This window comes from Lepidochelys kempii, chromosome 6 (genome assembly GCF_965140285.1).
Source record: "Lepidochelys kempii isolate rLepKem1 chromosome 6, rLepKem1.hap1, whole genome shotgun sequence".
In the NCBI taxonomy this organism is placed as follows: domain Eukaryota; kingdom Metazoa; phylum Chordata; order Testudines; family Cheloniidae; genus Lepidochelys; species Lepidochelys kempii.
The window spans coordinates 62309287-62333720 of NC_136385.1; the positions used below are offsets into that span (position 1 = coordinate 62309287).

Genomic DNA, 24434 nt, shown 5'->3' on the forward strand with positions numbered 1-24434 from the left:
GCCAATGCTCAAACCACTGAACTATCCCTCCCCCCAGTACTGTATCATGAGATACTGTATCATGAGATTCACAACAAAATCATAAGAGTTGGCAATACTGGATTCCTCCTCCCACAAAATACAGACACTCTGGCACAGTGACATACAATCTAACTCTGTTTAACAGTCTTCACAACACAAACACATACATTAGTTCACACATTATCAGAGCCTCTCTCCTGTCCAGAATCAGTGTCACAGGCAGTTATATACACATAAGTCCAGCATCTTGTGAAACAATGTGTGTCTCTGCAAACCCTGCACATTTTATTTTTTTACTTTTATTAAATTAATTTCAATTACATTTTCCCTCCCCCCGCCTCCCTTGTATGTGCAAGGAATGTCACCAGGTGCTGTGCCTTCTTGGTGGGGTTGTCTTCAGTAGGTCTCCCAGCATTTCGGCAGTGGCTCCCTGAATCACAACACCTCATTTCACTGCCCATGCCCCCAAACTACCTTATGCTTTATGCTTAAATTGAACAGTAACACTGGACACACACTACCCCCTGCAAAGATCATTCTACAGATAAAAGACAGAAACAGCAATGGCCCTGCAGCCAGGACATGAGTATGCAGCATAAGGAAAGCACTGGATATACATTAGCATGCTCTTTAACATTGTAGAGGGTGACATCCAACCAGGACCTGCACCCAAGTCCACTGCATCTTGGCTTCTCTTATGCTCCTTTCACACCTGCATTTAGATTTTTGACCTCATGGGGGAACTGGGACTTGGGGGTGGCTTTGGCTGAGCCTCTGGATAGATAAGGAACCCCGTGAAGGTGATGTACTTGCCATGGTTGCTGTAGGCACCGTAGCCATCATGCTGGTGGCTGTAGAGCCAGACAGTGTCTCCATAGTGCAGAGGTAACATAATGCTCTGGCTCTGCATCTCCCGCCTCTTGGAGTGGTTGTCATCATAGATCATGGCCTGAACCTCATTGTGGTTTTTCATAAGTTTCACTGACATGGTCTTAAAAGGCATTTTACCAATGGTGAAGGAGAAGTAATATGCACCTGGCACGCGGCATAAGAAGATGCCCCTTGAGGAATTGAAATCCCTTCCAATGTTCACAAACTCTATGTCAAATGTGATTGGCTCATGCTGGGTTTGCTTCTCATCTGTTCCCAGGAGGCTTTGTGAGCGAGCAACAGAAAATGCAGAGCGAGGATCTAGTTCTCTGGCTGGCTGATCGGACAACATGTGTCCCTCTGAAGCTTCATTCTGTTCTCCTGAAAGCTGATGAATAGCTGGATGGGGCAGCCCTGCAGCTCCCCCCAGCTCCTGAGAGACCACACCATTTTGGAAGTAGGCAGAGGTATCTGGATAGATAAGATACCCATTGAAAGTTGTGTATGGGCCTGCATTGCTGTAGAGCGCATACTTGGGGTCCCCATGTAAACGCAGCCAGACTGTATCTCCATAGTCCAGCTGAAGCATGGCACTCTGGCTAGCCAGTTTCCGCTCCTTACGGTGATGCTCATCATACACAATCACTTGCACTTCATTCTTGTTTCTCATCAGCATAACAGACAAGTTTTTCTTGGGGTATTTCCCAACCGTGAAGGAGAAGTAATAGGCCCCAGGGATCCGACACCTAAACAACCCAGCCTTGGGATCAAAGTCACTGCCAATGTTCACATAGACCTTGTCAAAGGTGATGACCATCTCAGCGCTCCCTTCCATGCTGCTGGTTCTAGCCACAGAGAAAGCGGAGCGGAACTCAGTCCCAGGATCGGTGGGGTAGCCATACACAAGGGTACAGGCCACATAGCACAGGAAGCTAAACAGGAGCTTATCTTTCAGGGCCATCATCATATCTGAAGAGAAAAAGGGAACACATTTTAGCGCAAGTATTTTCAACTTATACACCAAGTGAAACCCAGAATTGTACCTTGTTACATAGACTCCAGGGCCTGTCAGGCTTTGATGAGTCCTGAGTCCTATCTCTGATCAGTGTGAGTGAAAACAGACGCTCTAACTAAGCCCTGGGACCATGACTCAGTTCAGATCCCAGGGCTGTCTGCAGTCAGAGGTGAAGCTTCTAGTCCTGAACTCAGGGGCCTAAAAATCCCTTTTCTTTGAGAGCCTGGCAGCCTTCAGTGGTAACTTCATGGAGCCCTGCTGCTCACAGTGCACAGAAATCTCAACCCTGATCAGGATTCTGGGAGGGCTCCTTCTGGAAACACTTTTATTTACAGGACTGAGATGCTATGATTAGGAAGCAACATTACCCTACATAAGCCTTGTACTATGCTAAAATGCAGCTGAGGAACATATGGTCTAGAGATTACCATGCAGATGTCACTGGGCAAGATTAGCCAAATGGCCTGATACAGCATTGGTTGCTTCAAAGGGTGTAGGAACTGTAAGCCAGGGAAGTTGGTGGACCCTGTTAATTAGACATCCTGCTTATGTCTACACTGCAATAGGATAAGCATAGGGTTCAAACTCAGGCCCTAACTCCCATTCTCGACACATAAATTGTGCTAACTCATGGCTCAGACCTAAAGACCCAGGACCCCATGGGGTGGAGGGTCTGAGCCTGATTCATGCCAGGACCCAGGGTTCAAGCCCTATTGCTTTGCAGTGTAGATGCAGTCACACTGGATTCATGATCTAGGAGTCCACCAAAAGTATCTCACAATCCCACAGGCCAATTTTCTTTGTCCTCTAGACAGTCAAGTTTAGCAGACAGTCAAGTTTTCCCACACTGCATCAAGAACATAGGGTTAAAGCAGCCACACTTTGGGAGGGCACAAGAAAGTCTGGGATATGAGTAGTTGGACTCAGGCCCACATAATGCAGTGTAGATACTGGAGCCCCAAGCTGGGAGCCCAGGTTTAACAATTCCTAATCTGGGGTTACAAATAAGTATAGATGCTCAAATCCTATGTTAACAAACCCAGGGTCTGCTAACTTGAGTTCTACTAACCCTGGGCTTACATTGCAGTGTAGATATACCCTTAATGTTGTTTACACTGCAGTACCACCTGAGTGCTGTACAGACATAGAAGAAGAGACACTCCCTTCCCTGAAGTGTTCACAAATTAACAAACAAAGGGAGGTGAAAGAAAGACCATGAACTGTACAATGCTTAAACTGATGATAGGCCAGGGTTAAATAGTTTTATTAAAATAGATATATTCATTTATCTTACATCAATTTGTTATATATATAAATTATCCCAAGCTGCCCCCCAGACTTGCCATTGGTTAATTATTTCTTGTAAGCATCATAGTAGAAGTTAGTTTCAAGTGAGGGATTTGAATGCAGAGAGCATAGTAGCTGTGGGAACCAGTTCAGGAGAGCCAGGGCTCAGAGCTTGTGCTCCAGCCTGAGCCCGAATGTTTACATTGCAATTTTATAGCCCCCCCGCTTGAGCCCTGCGAGCCTGAGTCAGCTGACACAGGCCAGTTGTGGGTGTGTTATTGCAGTATAGACATACCCCTATACACAGGTTGTGTAACTGCACTGAGTACCATGATGACTATGGCATCCATACTGGAATTTGGAATGGGAATGAAAGAAATGCTGAATCCTTTTCTGTCATCAGCTACATTAACCAGCATGGTTCTAACGTTCTGTCTTTGCTTCAAGGCTGACTCAGTGCATTTGGGAGTCAGAGGATTGGCTAGTGACAGCCCCCCTGGCAAAAGACACACACAGGGACTTTATCAGTTTAATAAACTCTTCAGTGAATTCTGACCTTATGTTGCCTCGAACAACAACTGACCGATTTCAATTCCAAAGCAGGTTTCAGAGTAACAGCCGTGTTAGTCTGTATTCGCAAAAAGAAAAGGAGTACTTGTGGCACCTTAGAGACTAACCAATTTATTTGAGCATGAGCTTTCGTGAGCTACAGCTCACTTCATCAGATGCATGCAGATTTCTCTGTAAAAAGGTCACTTTGGACACAAGGGGAAAGGGTTTCAGAGCCCAGGATCCAGCCCAAGCCCAAAATGTCTACACTGCAATTTTATAGCCCCTAAAACCAAGCCCCAAGAGCCCGAATCAGCTGACTCAGGCCAATGACAGGTCTTTTATCACAGTGTGGACATAACCAGCTGCAGCAGAGTTTCTGATTTCACTTTATTAGCTCTTCCCAATAACTCACTAGTAAATTATTTAAATAAAGAGGTTAATTATGCTGTGTTTCCAACAGCATGTGTTATTTCTGTGACAACTCCCACTCACCACTCTCAGGATTATTTAGGTTACTTTTCTATTTAAAATCATTTAGAAAGTGTCTGGAGGGCACTGATACCAAAATACTAATGGCCAATTAAGCTGGAACACACCTCCCCCATATCACCTTGACACAATCAGAAAGTCCTCAGCCAGCTACAATGCTGTACTAAACAGAAATATCTTGCATCCTTTCTTGAACTCAGATGCTGTTGTAGTAAGAGTCTCAGCTAGGAACAACTAGAAGGCCCATCCATTATTCCAATAGGTCTTCTGATGTTTGTTAAATTTAAACCCACATTGGCATCTCTGTCTTGAACTTTTCCAGCAGATTGCCAGGGCAGTGCGTTTCAGTTCCAGCATGTGAAGCTAGTGATAGGCACTGCAGTTGCTGCCTTCAGGTCACTTTATGATATAGGCTCTGAAACTAAGGAGTAAGATGAGCAATCCATAGTAGGAATAGAACCCAGGTCTCCAGAATGGACCACACAAGCTCTATCTCCAGGGCCACATAGTCTGTCTACTGCAGCACTCTCACTGCATTTGGGCACCAGTCAGGATTCTGGCCAACCCACTCTGCCCTCCCTTACCGCCGATAGCGCTGGCATATGTGGTGTCACCACAGAAGTGCACCATGAAAACCAATCAAATACAGGGGGACAAAGATACAGTGTTGCTTTGGAGCAGTCTATCCCACTAAGGAACAGTTGCCCATGGGGAAGAGTGGGAGAAGAGGCTTGAGACACCATAGCGTGCAACAGGAATGAAGAACATGAAGACAAACTAAACTGCACAAAACATGCTCCAATTTCTAATTTTAAAAACACCATAGTAGAGGTTAAATGTATAACCCAAATTAAAAAAAACAGTAAGAACACCAAAAATGCCACTGTGCCTAAACAACAGAGTAAAAGAGGTGATTAGAGACAAAAAGACATCTTTTAAAAATTGGAAGTTGGAAAATTGGAAATCGCAGTGAGAAGAATAGAAAGGCACAAACTCTGGCAACTCAAGTGTAAAAGTATAATTATGCAGGTCCAAAAAGAATATGAAGAGCAACTAGCAAAAGACTAAAAGTAAAACAGCAACAAAAATGTAAATACATAGCAGAAGCAGGAAGCTTGCTAAAAAATAAATGGGGCCACTGGACAATTTAGATGCTAAAGGAGCACACAAAGAAGACAAGCCCATTGCAGAGAAGCTAAATTAATTCTTTGCATCAATCTTCTCTGCAGAGGATGTAAAGGAGATTCCCACACCTAAGCCATTCTTTTTAAGTGACAAATTTGAGTAATTTTCCCAGAGTGAGGTGTCAACAGAGGATGTTTTGGAACAAATTAATAAATTAAACAGTAATAAGTCACCAGGACCAGATGGTATTCACCCAAGATTTCTGAAGGAACTCAAATATGAAATTGCAGAACTACTATCTGTGGTACGTAACCTATTGCTTAAATCAGTCTCTGTACTAGATGGCTAATGTAATGCCATTTTTAAGAAAGGGTCCGAAGGCAATCCTGGTAATTACAGGCTGGTAAGCCTAACTTCAGTACTAGGTGAACTGGTTGAAACAACAGTAAAGTACAGAATTATCTGACACATAGATGAATGCTATTTGTTGGGGAAGAGTCAACATAGCTTTTGTAAAGGGAAATCATGCCTCACCAATCTATTAGAATTCTTTGAGAGTGTTGTCAAACATGTGACCAAGGGTGATGAAGTGGATATAGTGTACTTGGACTTTCAGAAAGTCTTTGACAAGGTCCATCACCAAAGGTTCTTAAGCAAAGTAAGCAGTCATGGGATAAGAGAGAAGGTCCTTTCATGGATCTGTAACTGGTTAAAAGGCAGCAAACAAAGGGTGGGATCAAATGGTGAGTTTTCACAATGGAGAGATGTAAATAGTGAGGTCCCCCAAGGATCTGTACTGGGACCAGTGCTGTTCATAAATGAGCTAGAAAAAGGGGTAAACAGTGCGGTGGTAAAGTTTTCAGACCATACAAAATTACTTAACACAGTTAAGCCCAAAAGCTGACTGCAAAGAGATCTCACAAAACTGGATGACTGGGCAACAGTCATGGCAGATGAAATTCAGTGTTGATAAATGCAAAGTAATGCACATTGGAAAACATAATCCCAACTCTACATACAAAATGATGGGGTCTAAATGAGCTGTTACCACTGAAGAAAGAGATTGTGGCATCATTGTGGATATTTCTCTGAAAACATCTGTTCAGTGTGAAGCAGCAGTCAAAAAAGCTAACAGAATGTTAGGAACCATTAGGAAAGGGATAGATAATAAGACAGAAAATATCATAATGCCACTATATCCACTGCATGACCACATCTTGAATACTGCATGAAGTCATGGTCACCCCATCTCAAAAAAAGATATATTAGAATTGGAAACTGTACAGAGAAAGGGTAACAACAAAAATGATGAAGGGTATGGAACAGCTTCCATATGAGGAGAGATTAAAAAGACTGGGACTGTTCAGCTTGGAAAAGAGACGAGTAAGGAGGGATAGGATAGAGGCCTATAAAATAATGAATGGTACGGAGAAAGTGAATAAGGAAGTGTTATTTGCCCTTAACATAATACTAGGACTAGGGATCACCCTATGAAATTAATAGGCAGCAAGTTTAAAACAAACATAAGGCAGCACTTTTTCACACAACACACAGTCAATCTGTGGAACTCATTGCCAGAGGATGCTGTGAAGAACAAAACTATAACGGGGTTCAAAAAAGAATTAGATAAGTTCATGGAAGATAGCTACATCAGTAACTATTAGCCAAGATGGTCAGGGACACAACCCCTTTGATATGCTCTGGATGTCCCTAACCTCCGATTTCCAGAAGCTGGGACTGGACAACAGAAGATGGATCACTCAATAAACTGCCCTGTTCTGTTCACCAGCCACTGTCAGAAGACAGAATATGGGGCTAGATGAACCACTGGTCTGACCCAGTATGGCCATTCTTATGTTTTTACACTCAATGCTACCCAGTTTTCGTATTTTAGATGTCAAGAGTAGCAGGAAGGGGGAGATGAGCATTGCTGTGGGACCATCTATGTCTGGTATATATGAATGGGAGTTTTCAGAGGTCGTTGGCTGAGGTTAAGCAGTCAGAAGGATATATCAGGAGGTTATTTCTATGTGGCTGGAGCAGCCAGATGATTTCCAAATGCAGCTGAATTACTGACATTAAATTAATAATCTGAAAGGAAGGCACCAAAGTGGTAGTGACTCACACAGCAAGATAGGCATTTCAAACCATTTTTTAAAGGAATGAGAAACACTTCACCCTTTGCCTGACCTGGGAAACATCATCAATAGCCTAGTGCTGGATGGAGGTGATTTTTCTGACCTGGGAACAGTATCAACCCATAAATGGAAGAAGAGTTAGCTTTATCCTTGCACCAATATTAAGAACATTAAAAAGTCTTCTGTAGACACAGAAAGGTGACCCCATTTCTACATTGTTAGGCAGATAAGGATTTTTCTCAAAATATTAATAAGGGGTTGGATTCTGCAGCCCTTACTCAAGAAAAATCCCCTTTGACTTCAATGGGAATTTCACTCAAGTGAGAGATGAAGAATCAGACAGAGTTCGAATGACATGCTGCTGCTGGATTGAATATAATAAAAGCTTCACAGAATCATGCAAGCTGCAAGAGAGAAGACTAGCACTTTCTAGCTGACTACACTGAACACATTGCTTTCACCCTAATATTAAAAGACAGCTGCAAGTGTCTCAATTATCTGAATCATCAGAAGCCTGTGTAATGAGCAGCCTGCCTGCCCTGTGGTTAGCAGGGATATGATGAATCTATTTCTTTTGATTTGCCCAGATATACTTTCTGTTCCACTCACTGGCCACAAAAATGAGTATCAGATAATGATGCAAACTCATAATTTCTTACAACATCAAGGAAAAGATTAATTGTAGCACTTCCTTAAAAGCAGAAATGGTGTAAAGGGTCCCATGTGGAAGTGCCTAAGGACTCACTCCTGTCTTCAGATTTTCTCTGCTTATGATGGATGAGGTTTTACTGAACTCTAGGACAATACTCACTGGAGAGACATTACCAAGCTTTTCTCTGTGAACTACTTAGGATGCTTTCGGGGAAGTATAATTAACATTTTGAAATGCAGAAACTACAATGAGCTAAGATAGGGAGTCATTCACCTCAAATCTTTACTTTAGTCCATGGAGTCCATTAGTGTAATATATTGGCTTCCATATGCTAAAATATCCCTGGAGGGACAACAAACCCTTTGAAGTTCCCCAACTGCAGCCCAAGTTAGGAAAAGGAAGTGGAGAGATTGTGTTTTGGCAGAAATGTCATCACACCTCTAGAGTGATGTTGCATTTCAGAATATTAATGAAACCTCTCACACCTCAGTTTAGAATCCCAAAGGGTCAGGGATGTCTAGACTAGGATGAAGTTTTTTGTTTGTTTTTTAAAAGCTCAAACACGTTAGTGTAGACAGGGCAAGTTACATTTTAAACACGCTGATTGAGGTAAACCCTAAGTGGGAGCCATGGGTTCGCCTCAACCAGCTAACATGAGTTCAACTACAGCTTGCCCTGTCTACATTATTTTTAAAGTGTTAGCTTACAAAACAACCAAGATACAACCTTCAGTCTTTTAATCTTATTCTACACATATCTAGAGACACTAAACTCAGGCACACGAGAACAAGAACCCGCTCATGCCCATCAGTCTTGAATACTAGAAGGAAAAGGCTCTCAAAGCAGAGACGTTTTAAGCACATTTTCTGAAATGATGCTGAATTATTGTTGCATTGCCTATACTTGCAGTTAAATCACACACAGCTGATCAGGTGCTGAATGCATTGTCAGTAATAGGTAGCAAAAAAAAAAAAGTTACCCACTGCTGACAATGGGTTTAATCCCAGTTCAGGGGTGCATGATTTAGCTGCAGGTGTAGATTGCCCCAAACAAGTTATGAGCCATAATCTGAGAAGGTCACAGGCATCTGTTACGATGTGAAGTTTAATTAATGCTATTGCACTTCCCCTTTGTACACATGAGTGACTGAGGTGGTGTCTACACTGGTTTTTTTTGGACTGGTGCAGCTACATTTGTGCAAAAACAAAAACATCCTCTCCACTCACCAGGTTAGAAAAGTCTCACTTCTATTCTCATTCATGTGTGTGAGCGCGTGCACATACACTCTTTTCTAGACTCCCTCTCTCCCCAGCCAGTGTGGGAGCTGCTATGGCAATATGATCAGTAGGCCATCGGGGAAGGTCACGCTGGGGAGTAGAATCAGATGGGAGAGGCTTGTCTAGAGCATGACCTTCTGATAAACAAATTAGGGAAATACAACCTAGAATCTAGGGCCTAGGTCCTAGATGGAGCTACCCTAAAGGGGATGCATAACTGGCTGGAAAATCATTCCCAGAGAGTAGTTATCAGTGATTCACAGTCAAGCTAGAAGGGCATATTGAGTGGGGTCCAGCAAGGATCAGTTCTGGGTCCAGTTCTGTTCAATATCTTCATCAATGATTTAGATAATGACATAGAGAGTACACTTATAAAGTTTGCGGATGATACCAAGATGGGAGGGATTGCAAGTGTTTTGGAGGATAGGATTAAAATTCAAAAGGAACTGGACAAACTGGAGAAATGGTCTGAAGTAAAAAGGATGAAATTCAATAAGGGCAAATGCAAAGTACTCCACTTAGGAAGAAACAATCAGTTGTACACATACAAAATGGGAAAGGACTGCCCAGAAAGGAGTACTGCAGAAAGGGATCTGAGGTGCATAGTGGTTCAAGTTAAATATAAGTCAACAGTGTAACACCGTTGCCAAAAAAGCAAACATCATTTTGGGATGTTGTAGCAGGAGTTTTGTAAGCAAGACACGAGAAGTAATTCTTCCGCTCTACTCCATGTTGATTAGGCTTCAACTGGAGTATTGTGTCCAGTTCTGGGTGCGACATTTCAGGAAAGATGTGGACAAACTGGAGAAAGTCCAGAGAAAAGCAACAAAAATTATTAAAGGTCTAGAAAACATGACCTATGAGGGAAGATTGAAAAAAATTGGTTTGTTTAGTCTGGAGAAGAGACGACTAAGAGGGGACATGATAACAGTTTTCAAGTACATAAAAGGTTGTTATAAGGAGGAGGGAGAAAAATTGTTCTCCTTAACTTCTGAGGAGAGGACATTGTGCTATACAAACACACACAGATAAGGGTCATCTCTATGCTGGAAGGCTTACAACCTAAAAGACAAAAAGGTTGATGACAGGGATAGACTGTACAAATCAAATGAATATAGCAAAGAATTGGCAAAGTTTTGTTCTTGTAATTATACCAATATAAAGTAGGACAGGGAATCACTGGAAAAAAGCAGTTATTAATCTGTTCTGTAACTGTCATTCTTCAAGATGTGCATTTCCATGTCCATTCCACTTCAGGTGTGTGTGCACCCAGTGGACCAGAGCCAGAGATTTTTTCCTTAGCTATTGCAGTCAGGGCAGCACATGTGCCCTTTGCCGCCTCCTGTTACTGCACCCTGGTATAATGAATGGAGCCACACAAGATTCCCCTAAAAATAAGTTTCTTCTTATTGGGCAGACTCCAATACAAATGGGAAGGAGGGTGAGTCGTGGAATGGACATGTGCAACACATCTGAAGAAAAGTTACAGAACAGGTTAGTAACCACTTTTTTCTTCTTCAAGTGATTGCACATGTCCATTCAACTTCAGGTGATTCACAAGCAGTTCAAATCAGAATCTACATGAAAAATGACTGAAGGACCACTTGTCCAAACTTGACACCAGTTCCAAGAATGCTGAGATATAGCCTAAAGCTTTGTCAGGAATTCTGGATGCAGATGTAAGCATACCTTGTCCTTATTAAAGAAAAACTGTAAGGATGATCAGCCACCAACATTTGTAACTCTGCCAAGTGCTCCTTTCACAGATAGATGTAGCAAAGAAAAGGTAACCAACTGTTCAAAGGGTGGACCCATCAGCACTGTTAGCACCAGATTTAAGACCCAAGGAGGGATGGGTTCCAACCTGTTCAGAGACTTTTAGAATCTGAGATCGGATGAGAAAAAATTTGCTCAGTGGCCCTCAACTGAAGGGTGGAAAGCAGAGACAGCTGCCAGGTGAACCATGAGGGAACTGATGGATAAACCTTGTTGTTTCAGGTGGAACAAAAAGTCTAAAACATGCTAGACAGAAGCCAGGTCTAGCAAGACACCCTTCCACTGTGACCATAATAAGAACCACTTCCACTTTAGCAGGTAAGTGCATCTTGTAAACAGTTTTCTTCTGCTCAGGAGAACCTACTGCACTTCATGGAACACTTCACCGCCTGAGATATTAACCATGGAGCATCCAGGCATTAAGACAGAGAGCAACCAGGTTGGGATGCAGAAGCTGGCTAAGCTCTGGGAGATCAGGTTGGGTTCTGGAGGAAGTGAGTAATATAGGAGCCTTGCAGGATAGGCTCAGCAAACTAAAGACCCAATGCTGGTGCAGTGAGGATCATGCAAACACAATCCCAACACCTTTGGAATTAATGGAATGGGAGAGTAGGCATATAGCAGATTCTCCTTCCAAGACAGAAGGTAACCATCCATCAGAGCTCCCTGATTGTGGCCTGCTCTGTTATGAGAAGCAAAACAGATCTATGTGAGGGATCCCCAGGTCTAAAATGTGAATTTAATGATGTCCAGTCTGAGACAACTCATGATCTCTGCTAAAGTATCTACTCAGGTGATTTGCCAAGCTGTTCTGAACACTAGGAAGATGAGAGTGTGGCATTACACCCCATATTCTTCATAGGTATATTGTTATGATATGATTATGGCATAACTGTGATGTATTTTATGCAAGCTGGGTAATGTGAGATATTGTGGGAAAGGTTATGATTTACTGATTATGATTATCCTATTTGTATGCATGTATCATTTTTGTATCTGAAGTTAGGAATGTTGTCTATGCATCTATTACAAATGTGTTTACACCTGGGGAACGCCAACTAGGCAAAATGCAATCAGTCTAGATGTCTCGCTGGGAAGAGCCATTAGGGAAAACAATAGGTGTTTGAAGATGCTAATCACCCACTGAGAAGTCTTCCTGAGGATTCTACAAACAGCCTCTGAGTCACCTGGTTCTGGACTCCATGATACTACTAGTATTTTTTCACTGACCAGGGTGGGAATCACACTGGGAGACAAAGGAGTCCCGCCATATGCAAAAACTATTGAAGGCAGAGGAGTGACATCATTGGGGTTCGTTCTTCACTAACTCCCCACTCAAGAAAGAAGGCTGCTGGAAACACTTGAGAAACAAAAAGACTGAGCTGGGGGGAAGGGCTGAGCCCAGGCTAGAGGGTGTCTGGCCTATGAAAGGAATATCTGGAGTTTTAAGCTGCAAGCAAGTCTCTGCAATCTGCCTAAAACATCATTTAGGGTGAAAATTTGCTACTTGTAACCAATTTCTTTAGTATATTAATCTTAGGTTGCTTTTTGTTTTATTTGCTGGGTAATCTACTTTGATCTGTTTGCTATCCCTTATAATCACTCAAAATCTATCTTTCGTAGGTAAAAAACTTGTTTTTGTTTTGTCTAAAACCCAGTGTGTAGAATCCATGACTGGGGGGCAAAAAGCGGTTACATATTTTTCTCCACATTGAGGGAAGGGGTGAATTTCATGAGCCTATGCTGTGCAGCACAAGATGGTACAATTTTGGGTCTACTCTCTAAAGGGGGGTGTGCACTTGAGTACTGGGCAATTCCTTCGCTGAGCCTCCCCATGCAGAGCTGATAGTAGCATCTGTGTGTACAGCTGCAGCTGGGTGTGTCCCTACCTGTATGTGTGCTGGTAAAGTGCAGTCTGAAGCCTGAGGGAAGGCTTGGCCAGCTTGCCTCAGCAATACAGTGTGAAGGGAGCCGAGGGTGGGTCAGGTGGGCTGAGTGTACCCCAGTTCCAAGTGACACCCGGGGGGGAGGGGACCCATCACCGAAAGGTTTTGAGATAATTACACTAATGAATCAAAGCTCCCAAACATGTATTGTCTCTTGATGAAGATGGTTTCCGAACTGACCCCTCCCTGTCTGTTTACATGGAATGTTGCCGCAGCCTTGTCCATGAGAATTTGTAGCGTCTCTCGCTTAATGTTAGGGAGAAAACCTGACAGGGTAGATGAATGGCCCTTAATTCCACCGTATTTATATGGACAACTAAATCTTGAGGCAACCACAGATCTTGAGTTCGTAAGTTCCCTAGGTGAGCTTCCCACCCCAGAGAAGTCATGTCCATAATGAGAGTTAATGTGGATAAGGAAGGGGCAAAGGGAACTCCCGCACACATGTTGGCCAGATCCATCCAGCAATTTAAGGAGGCTAGTACTCCTGCAGGCACTTGAATCAGCATGTCCAACCAATGACAACCTGGGGAGTTTACTGACTTTAGCTGGCTTTGTAACTTTGAGACAAAGTCTGGTGTGCCAAACCACATACATGCAGGAGGCCCTGTACCCCAAAAGTCTAAGGTGATTTCTTATTGTTGTGGTTGGATGCGTTTTTAGGTCTGTGGAAGTGGTTAACATTATCTGGAATTTAGATTGAGGCGGAAAGCTCTGGCCACTGTAGAATCCAAGACCTCCCCTATAAATTCTATCCTCTCAACTGAGGAGAAGACTGACTTGCCCTCACTGAATGACAAACCCAGAGCACTGAAGGAGGACTGGATTTTGGCCATACTAAGTTCTGCCTGGTTTTTAGACCAATCTCCCACCAGCCAGTCATCCAGGCAAGGAAATACTTGTACACCTGCTTTTCTTAGAAATGCAGCCACCACAACCAGCCATTTTGTGAATACTCATGAGCCGTGGAGAGGCTGAAGGGCAGGACAGTAAACTGATAAGGGGTGTTGAGCCTTCTGTACTGAAGTGGATCAAGGCTATACAAGGCTATTCTTGAGGTTACCCCTTTGTACTATATTCTGTATGGGGGACAATATTGTTAGCCTCCTCTGCTTGGGGTTCTAGAGAGAAGAAGAGCCATGGAGGACCTGGTGGTGATGGGAAACCCCACAGGTTCCAACCATAGGGTATAGGATTCCAACTCTTACCATCCAAAGATCTGGGTCCCTGGACATCTGCTGGTTACCTGGAGTGGAATCCTCACAGCACAGGTGAATGTAGTCTCCTATCCTGGGAGTGAGAGGCATTGGAGCCTACCTCCAACTCTGAGGAAGATCCTGAGTCACCTGATCAAAGAGGCATTGTACCAGGCAGTGCCAAGGTCTGGTGGCATGTCTCCAGAAATGTCAACACTGGAGACAGCATGCTAGGTTTGCCTCTGGATGGCACCGGGCGAGGAAGCACTGGATGGTCTGATGAAGTCTGCCACAGGACTAAGGGGTGGGCCTGTTCTGCATGTAAGTCTGAAGGATAAAGCAGTATCAGATAGTTTGTTTCTTGCAATGCTGGAGAATCCGGTTCCGAAAGAGAGTGCAGGTCCCAGACTGCGGCATATGCTTCTGGTGTTGTCAGTACCAAAAGATTTGTTGTTGCATCAAAGGGGTTGGCCTCAATAGCACAGGCACTGGTGCTGGAGTCAACAGCCACACAGGAGAGGAGCATCTCTTCTCCGAGGACACTCTACCCTATCCTCCAGCTTCTTTGCTGATGGACGGTACTGGGCCTTGATCTTTTGAAGGAGCTTGGCTCCTTCAAGGGATGTTGTCTGTGCTTCTTCCTTGGCACATCAGAAGGGGATTGGTGTTGAGAATCCACAATATCTAGAGGGGCACTTCTAACTGAGAGATAAGTATTTGGTGCGCACCCTGAGCGGAATGGTACAGAAGGTGGACGCAGGGAGGCCTCCATGAAATAAGGTGACACAGTCTGATCTTCCTATCCCTTTTCATCTGGAGCTTAAAGTCTCTGCAGATTGGACAACGATCATGGAGGTGACCCTCGCACTTTAGGTGCCTAGAATGAGGGTCATTTACAGGCATAGTCTTTTTAAGGCTTAAAGCCTGGAGACCGAAGCACACCCCAGTACCAGGCATCAGTACTCAAAACAAGTGGGAAGCGACCCTAAGAAAAGCAACAAATGAAACCTACACTAAAGTTACTAACAAATATGAAAAACAAATACCACTAACTACATACAAGAGATAAACAAAGTCTCTGGAAAGGGAGAACGTTGTCAGCAGGAAGCTAACATGCTCAGACTACCAGTCATAGGCAGTAAGAAGGAACTGAGGGGAATCGGTGGTTCCACCCTTACACCATTGGAGAAAGGATGAAGAAGAGAGCACAAGGAAGAAGAGAGATATACGCTACTGCAATGGGTACTGCTAAGGGAAAAAATCTCCAGCTCTGGTGCACTTGGTGCGCATACACCTGAAGTGGAATGGACATGTGCAATCACTTGAAGAACAAGTTAGTAAAACTAAATGAGTGGGGGGAGAGGGGGAAGGGTCATTTTTCATCACCTGCCTAGTTATGATCATCAGGCAAGGTTTTGTTGGCATCAAAGCAGAGGCAAGTTTTAAAGGAGGAATATGAAGGAGGATAAGATAGTGGCTGTACAGATTATATGAGAGATATTTCCCCTGTTCCCCATGCATAAGGGGCAGCATGGGAGAAAGCCTGAAAGTGTCTGTGGGAGAAATTGGCTGGTGGGTGGAAAGGCTGGGAACACAGACAGAGTGGAGATAGTTGTTAGCACCACAGCCTTTTCTGGTAAAGTTCTCAATAAAAGTTTGGGAAGGAAAAAGAGAAACTTTCTTCACAAGAACTAAGATGGCCTGGCTGCCTGGAGGCAGCTAACTGCCATGGTCCCTAGAGAGGTAAGTGTGTAGTGGAATCTGGGCCTCCAAAATCCAAATTATGACAAATCACACTACACCAGGATTCAGAGCTCCCTGGGGTGTATGGCAGTGGGACTTGCTCTGCACAAATGCAGCTGTGACTTGAGTTGCAGTGGGACTGAAGGCACTACAGGTGCGGAAGACAACTGAGGGTATATCTGTACTGGAGAGGAAAGTTGTAACTTCCAGCTCAAGGAGATATACCCATGCTAGCTCTGATCAAGCTAATGTGCTAAAAATAGAAATGTAGCCACAACAGCCGGCACAAAGAGTGGGGTGGCTAGCTAGTTTATGCCACCACTCATGCCACTGCACCTATACTTCTATTATTAGCATGCTAGACCCATCAGAGCTAGTGAGGGTATATCTACTTGAGGTGGAAATTATACCTTCCACCTCCAGTGTAGACATACACTAAGAGGCCAGTCAAATAACCACATTAAAACTAGGCCAAATTTTAGACTTCCCTTGATGAGGGGGCAGAGGTGGAAGTGGTACAGAAAGAGTTCTGCACTAAGGACCAATAAGGAAAATCTGCCTGGTACGAGCCCCAGTGAAGAGGCCAGAGATGCAAATGGATTCAATTCCTTGTTCTCCTGTCCATCTGCCTCTTACATGTCATCTTAGGCCATTTTAACAGGAAGCAACACTGCAGATCCTGCCACTTCCCTAGGATCTCTCTCTTACTGGGGGAAAAGGGAGCTCTTTTATATCCTTTTCCAACATGCATGGCTGCTTTGCCTATACCTTCCAGAATTCTTTGTTCTGGAGCCAGAGCTGGAAGCAGGTTGCTCTGGATCTACAGTCTCTTTAAAGAGCCAGCACCCCATCTTAAAATACTGTGTTGGGGAACATCAGTACTATTCATATATGGTGGGTAGGGAGAAGAGACAAAAAACATCACACACACACACACACACACACACAAAGCAATGAGTTAGTATTGATTATTGAAATGGTCAGTCCTTCAGGGATTGGGATGGGGGATGATGGAGTGAATACATTCTGCAGTATATAGGACACCAAATGATCAGTTTTCTAAATATATTCTTATTTTTCACAAAGTATTTATGCTCCACTGAAAGGAGAGGGGGGAAAAGAGCAGTCAGAGCTTATACAGTATTGGTTGCTCATTGTCATACTTTGTACTCACAAGTCCCAGAGAATGATCTTAAACACTCTGTGGATAATTCCACTGAAAGAATATTTCAGCCACACTGGATTTCAATGCTAACATGCCACAGTTCATTGAGCAAAGTCTCAGTGAAAGCAGCCTTTTAAATATCAGAGCCTAATTCTTCCATTTTCTCCTTGTCCTGTGCATTCAACACGGATTCTTTCCAGCAGTCGCTTTTTAGCCTTCTGGTCCCAGAGAGTGTCTTGTTTTCATATTTAGAGATTCCCCAGTGCTTGACTGGTGTAAAAATCGTTTCAACTCCTTTTGCTATGTGATGATCTTTACCTTCTCTTAGAGCTTTTCTTTCGTCTAAGTGGAAATGTTTAAAACCTGGGGACAGAAGAATCTTTCTCCCTTCAGAGGATTTAAAATTCTTTTTGTCTGAGCTCAGAGCATGCTCCATCTATTCTAGTCAGCATCTTATACTGAGCTCATCACCATGGCATCTGAAAAAAAGGATCATGATTCTTCTTATTTTTTGTACCTGTCTCCTCACTGGGATCCAATAGCTTTTCATCATACACAGAAGAATGTTCCATACTATTTATGTTATACATTTGGGCACTGTCGTTTCCATAACAGCTACATAATCCAGTTTTTCTCTCCTTGCTGGAATGCCTAAAAATGTCTATTGTGGGACTGCACTTCATTTTATAGTAGTTTCTCTCGTCTCTCTTGCATGGCATTGTTTTTAGCGAGGGCTTTGCTCTGAGCTGTGATGATACTAGTATAGGGCAGAGGCTGTGTCTTCGTTTCAGACTGATTTTCTGGTTGTTCCATCTCATGTATTATTTTCTCCCATTTCATGCTTTTTAGCATTCACAGACTCAAACATCTGCTCTAAGGACATCAGAGAGGCTTCTTGTTTATGCCTTGTCCAGAAGGGAGTTCTTTCAACATTCTTCTAATAAATGGCTCCCTTTCTTTTATCTCCACTTCCATAAGTGTTGCACTGTGCCTGCACTATGTATGAGGTATTAGGCCAAGATTTTAATAAGTCCAAAAGGTGGATTTTCTTTAGTTTTGCTCCCACTAAGGACTACCGCCCTTGTTTGGGGGAGTGGCTCAGAATAAAAATATCAAAGCATTATGAGGTTTGCATTTCTATTTGTTTAAAGGAGTTTTAGTTGTTCAGAAAATGAAGTTTACCCAATCTGTCACTTCTGGCTCCTGCTCTGCACCCCCACCACTGCAAAATTTTAAATTGCTCCACAACTGTCCAGAATCTCAGATTTTATTTAAAAAGAAATTAAGTCTGCAGCCCTTATGTTGCAAATAAAATCTTTAAAACATAAAGTGAATGTAATCCAATTCAATGATTTCTGCCAGAGTCTACAGGCAACATGAAATAATTGCTCAGAGAAGTGCCAACAGCCCCATTCATCGCTATAGCATGTAAACACTGTTCTCCTTGATGTCAGTTTAAAATGTTGACAATTATTTCACTGCTGAATTCTAGTAGAAGCATCCAGGTAACATGCTTATTTGTCAGTGTTGGATGTAGCAATGGGAGGGATGGAGCAAGGTAGCTAATTGCTTTCAGATTTCTGGGGTGTGGAATGAGAACTTTAAACCTCCACTCCCCACAGACTTAAAGTCTCTTCTGGGAAGAGAAGTGGGAGAAAGTCGGTGCAAGCCTTCCCTAGTACTAAACTCTTCAGCTGCCTCCTTGTTACCAAAAGCTACAACCAGCTCCTATGCATTTCTGGGTGCTAGAAGCTCCATCTGCCCCCCTCTCAGCTGTTAGAACCTCCAGCTTTTTCCCAACAAAGTCTATAATGCAGTTCCTCATCAATAAAAAGATCTGCCACATAGTGAAAATGTGAGTCAGCATAAAATAAGAGTATTTTAATATCCAATTACATCAGTAACACAAGGGATACTGTACTGGCTAGCCTGGTGGGCAGTGAGGAAGACAGAGCCTGCTGAAGGGACTGGGCAATGCTGCAAAATGGTGGTTTTTGCTCTACAGTTTAGTTCTGGAGAATCCCATGGTTCTTATAGTCCTGGAGAGCAGACTGCAGGGAACATGGCTCCTTTGGATTCAAAGGAGGGAGGACTAGATGGAACCTAGTAGGGCTTACAGCTGGTTTAGCAAATCTGCCTGTCACAGGGTAACACTTGCCCTGTAAGAGTGAAGAGACCAGTGCACCTGAGACTGGTCAGCTGACCCCAACTGGTCTTGAAAGAAGGCATGTGGACCCTGCAGATGTAAGACTAGCAAGTGAGAGCTGCCAGAGACTAGGAGATTGTAGGAGGTCCCTGGGAGAAGGCTGAAGGCAGCAGAGAGGTTTGCCAGCTGACCTCCCCAAGCCAGAGAGCTAGGACTAGAGAGAGTTGAAGTTAGGGGAGCAGTGGAGAAACCTTCCTGCTGAAGCCTTCATGCTACAGAGCTGTCACGGGGGGACAGTGGAAGTTCCCACCTGAGACAAAAGAGTTAAATGTACAGGGGGAGTGACTGATGTTCCCATTGTGAGAAACAGCTCCCAGCAGAGAGGTTGGAGGAAGGGGGGTTTCCTGCTGGGAAGAATAGGTTGCACTCCAGCTGGAAGGGCTGGGATGACTGTCCTGGCAGAAGGACAGGAGAGGACTGACAAAGAGCCAGGTGCGGCTAAAAACACTGCAGTGTGGTATGTGGGGTGTTGAGGGACTAGATTTTGAAGACTACACACACTGCAGATGGACTATGTTTTGGACTTTTATTATAGACTACCATTTTTGTAATAAACTGGCCCCAAGAAAGGGTATTATTGAGGCAAGAAAGCTTGGATGGAGATACTGGGGACTCTGAAGGAGAAAAACTGAGGCAGGCACCACCTGCATGTTCTGCTGCAGGAGAGCACTCCAGCACTGCAGGTAAGGTTGCCCTATGACACTGCCAAACCTGCAACCCCCTCCCATATTGCAAAAGTGGGGCAGGTGGGAGGGATTGCTTGCAGGTGCAGCAATAAAAAAGGTTTTGCAGGGGACCCTAGGCTGGCTGTAATGGGCCCTGCTTTTCCATCTCCGACATCTATGAGATTCTGTTCATTCCTATCTATCAGCACCAGTCCAGCCACCCTCCACATATCTCAAACCTTAGTAGCTCAAGCAAGCACTGTAGCCAAAGGAGAATCCATCTGCCTTCCTTTTACCCACTTTTTCAAAGGCGCCATCCCATTAGATGACTGAAGCTGGATGGTTAAGTCCTTGCTCCTGCCACCCACAGTCTCTACATTCCCTTTCACTTAACTAGCAAAGGGTTTTCTGGTAGATACAGGTGCAGTCTGAGCCACTGCCACAGTAACAGCTATCTGTGGGATGGATGAGCAAATTGCTGGGGGACAGAGTGAGGTCTAGCCTGTACAACTTCCCCCATGGAGCCTTTGTAATCAATTACCAGCCTCTGGATGGATTTCTCTGCTGCTCAGTTCTGTGATAAATTCCTGCTCCTGGTTGGGTTCTCTCTGCTGGAAACCTCAGCTCTTTGATTAGATGCAGCAGGAATCCCTCTTTTGTTCTCTAACCTGACTGAAAGAAATGAGCAATCTACAGTGGGTATATGGGGGCAACAGAGCACTCTGGGGGACAGACTGACAGGAGTGTGAGGGGCAGGGATGCTGTATGTGACTAGATTAAGTCAACTGGGAATTGGACAGTCACAACAGATGAATCAAAAACCAAGGGATTAATGAGATCTATGTAATGAGATCTATACTAAACTCCTGGATGACAATCAGGAGGGAAGAACTGAGGCATCTCTTGTCTGAGCTGGAGAAAACATGGGAGCTCAGTCAGGTAGGCTCTGTTTGAACAATGAATGATGGAATGTTAGCTGATCCTTAGAACACCACATAGAAACTTGCCCTTTTAGGCCATGCAACAAGCTTTCATTCCACTGCAATGAGAATTTGATCCTGCAAGGGAGGACTTTGCATCAGGGGGACAATGTGCAACTCATGTTAGAAATCATATTCTGAGAAATTAAAAGGTTTTGGAGTTTTCAGGAATAAATTACAAAGTAACTCTGAATATTAGACCTCAGCATCTGGCATCCGATCCCTGTCCAAAAGGAGATGGAACAGGCTCCAGGGCCCTGTTTTGTGAACAACATTGCTCTCATCTTGTAACAAAGGGAGGAAAGAGGATAGAGGAAAGAACACAGGAGGGAGGGGAAGGACAAACTTTTGAATTCCAATGTCTCAGATGCTCACCTCATCTTGGTTATCCATGATTTTGTCACCTTGAGGCTGGTTCACTGCAATGAACTGTACCTGTGTCTAACTGCTCATACTTTTTGCCTAGTGCACCCACCAACAGCTCGGGGGCTACCAAGAGCTCATTACACTTCTGCTCTGCACTGGCTGCCAATTCACTTCCAGGTAAAACTAAAGATGCTGGTTACTAGCTACAAAAGACCTAAATGGTTTAGGTCTTTTCTACCTTAGAAATAGCTTCTCCCTATTTGTATACCTGTCTTATAGGAGCTGGAAATCAATAAATGGCTCTTGTTGCTGGAGTTTGCTCCTTTCTGGAATTATGTTTAACCCCAAACCGGACTGAATTTAGAAACAATTGTAATACAACTTTTCCAGACTTTCCTAGGATAACTGAACTATGGATATTTGAGCACCTACCTGATTAGAGCATCCCTTCTGCACTTGAGCCAGCTGGCTGCAGTGGGTTTATCTGACTTATTGAGTCCAGATATTCAGAAATGTGAATAGTTCCCAGTTTAGTAAAGTGTCCAGATCCCACAGTAGTGAGGGTGGTCCAGATGCTAGCTGATCAAACTGAAATACACATGATAGCTAATAAGATTCCCAGTTTCACCACTGACTCACTCACTTCCCACTTCTGTGCTCATCTCCTCCTCCTCTGTTAAATAGGGATAATATCCATGATGTGTTATCAGGATTAAGTCAGTCACTAACTTCTCCACCATTGAGACTAACTGTGCCTGGGAAAGACCAACTTTTCCAGAAAGTGAATGGTCATCAGACCAAGTTCCAGAAATATGATTCCTTATTTAACCCCAACCCCATCATAATCCATCATGTTTCTTTGTGATGGACTATGGGGAATGGGATGGACACCCTTGATGTACTCAGAGCCCCCACCCCCACCTCCCTCCACACAGACACAGTAATTTCTCAGGTATCAGTTAACCATTAGCTCCTTGACTATGGGTGTGCGAGCAAACAGCTGCCGTGTAGATGGATGGGATCATAGCTTCAAAGACAAAGTATTTTCAAACCTTGTTACACATTCAGCTCTGTGGAGGAGACAAGCTGCAGGAAGTTGCAATGGCACCAGGATGAATAATTGAAGCAAGGCACATTCAGTATGTGCATAAACAGAAGGACCAGAATGCTGCCTCCGAACCGGCTGGCAGTTCAGAAACTCACAAATTGTCTTATGGATATGTTATCTGGAGAGGCTGACCCATTTTCCTAGGAGCTGGTGGTGGAGGGGAGAGGAAGTGACAGTAAGATTGTCAAACACACGAGGGAGATTTGTTCACAATATCAGGCACAAAATTACACTTTTCAGAAGTCAATGGAGTCACATAGACTAATCCCAGGAGGAGCCATGGGGCTCAACTCCCCCAGGAAACCAACTACAGAGAGACCATACAGGCTTAACCCTCCTTCCCTCCAAGAATCTGACCTCAGGGAAGTACTCTGAGGTGTAACTCCCTGGAGAGCAGGGCCAGGACTCACAGATCCTTGCATCTTCCGCATAAGCTTAACCATTTTATACTGAAAGGCTGGGATTTATCAGGTATGTCATTTTAATCTATTTGCAAGTCTAACCTCTTACTCAGGACAAGGAGTGATCCCAGCCCCACAAAGAAAGGAGGCAGAGAGCCCCAAGGGGCTGAGTGTCATGGCAAGTCGCACCCTACAGGAGTATTACAGCACAGCACCTGGGACAAGGGGCAGGGAAGCACTGCACCTGAGGAGAGGGTTGCCTGGAGTGGCTCTTTCTCAGAGTGTTTGTGGAGCCTGCTCCTCCTGAAGGAGCGAGGCTGGGGGCAGACCATGACCAAGATGACATTTTGGAGATCTAGGTAATAATAATCAGCTTGTTCCCCCCCCCCCCAGACTGATGCAGGGGTTAAACCCCCCGGGTCTCCCCCTCCCCCATAATACTCCATGTTGCTCTCCATCCTACCCTCCCCCGCAAGATAATGCCACATAACAACCCTACAGCCCCCTTCCGCGACGCCAACCCCCTGTGACCCGTTGTCTTCCCGAAGGAAGCTTCTCCGGGCTTACCCCAGCCGCTCCCCACCCCCCCGGGCCTGCAGGGGGCAGCAACCCGGGTGCGGCAGACGGCGAGACCGTACCTGCTGCTGCTGCGAGGCACTGGCTCCGCCGGAGCCGCGGGCTGGACCTGGCCGTGTAAGTAAGTGCCTGTGCCCGGAGCCCCGGCCGATGTGTGCGCACTGACAGCGCCGGAGCCGTCGCCGCTGCTGGAGGGGGACTGGGCAGGGGGAGCTCAGACACCCCGGGCTCCAGCACCGAATCAGTGACAGGAGGAGGGGCGGCCGGAAGGGGGCCGGGGGAAGGGAGTGGGGGGGACCTGGCACAGTACCGCTCATGGCAGGGCACCAGCTTCACAGCCGAAGGGTTCCGAAGGGCAGGGAGAAGAGGAATGTGACAAGAGACGCGAGGGGAGTGGAGCGGTCTAGGCCAATGCAGCCAAGCTCAGGAAGCCTCTCTGGGCTCCCAGTCACCTTCCCTCGGAAAGAGCCGAGCTGACTCTGCACCATCACTCAGAGCTTTATGACAACAGCATGTGCAGCGATCCCCATCAAGATCCGTGGATACCAGGGAATCAAATCCCCAAATGTGCTGCACAGCCCTGGGCTGAGCAGCTGTTGAGCGTATTTTACCTACCAGATACCCAGTCTTTCCCCCCTTTATGTTGGAAGCTCATAGGGCGCTTGGTGTGTCAAAAAGAACAGGAGGACTTGTGGCACCTTAGAGACTAACAAATTTATTTGAGCATAAGCTTTCCTGAGCTACAGCAATGAAGTGAGCTGTAGCTCACGAAAGCTTATGCTCAAATAAATTGGTTGGTCTCTAAGGTGCCACAAGTCCTCCTGTTCTTTTTGCGAATACAGACTAACACGGCTGCTACTCTGAAATCTGTCATTATGCA

The 24434-nt window shown here is 44.6% G+C and overlaps 1 protein-coding gene across 1 annotated transcript; it reads right to left on the reverse strand.

The window, feature by feature from the left end:
- Positions 1–143: 143 nt before the first annotated feature.
- Positions 144–23807, reverse strand: C1QTNF4 (C1q and TNF related 4). Its single transcript, XM_073348336.2, has 2 exons — positions 23617–23807; positions 144–1860 (listed from the first exon to the last, which is right to left on the reverse strand). The coding sequence occupies exon 2, from the start codon at positions 1856–1858 to the stop codon at positions 740–742; it is 1119 nt and encodes a 372-aa protein (XP_073204437.1). The 5' UTR covers positions 1859–1860; positions 23617–23807; the 3' UTR covers positions 144–739.
- Positions 23808–24434: the final 627 nt, after the last annotated feature.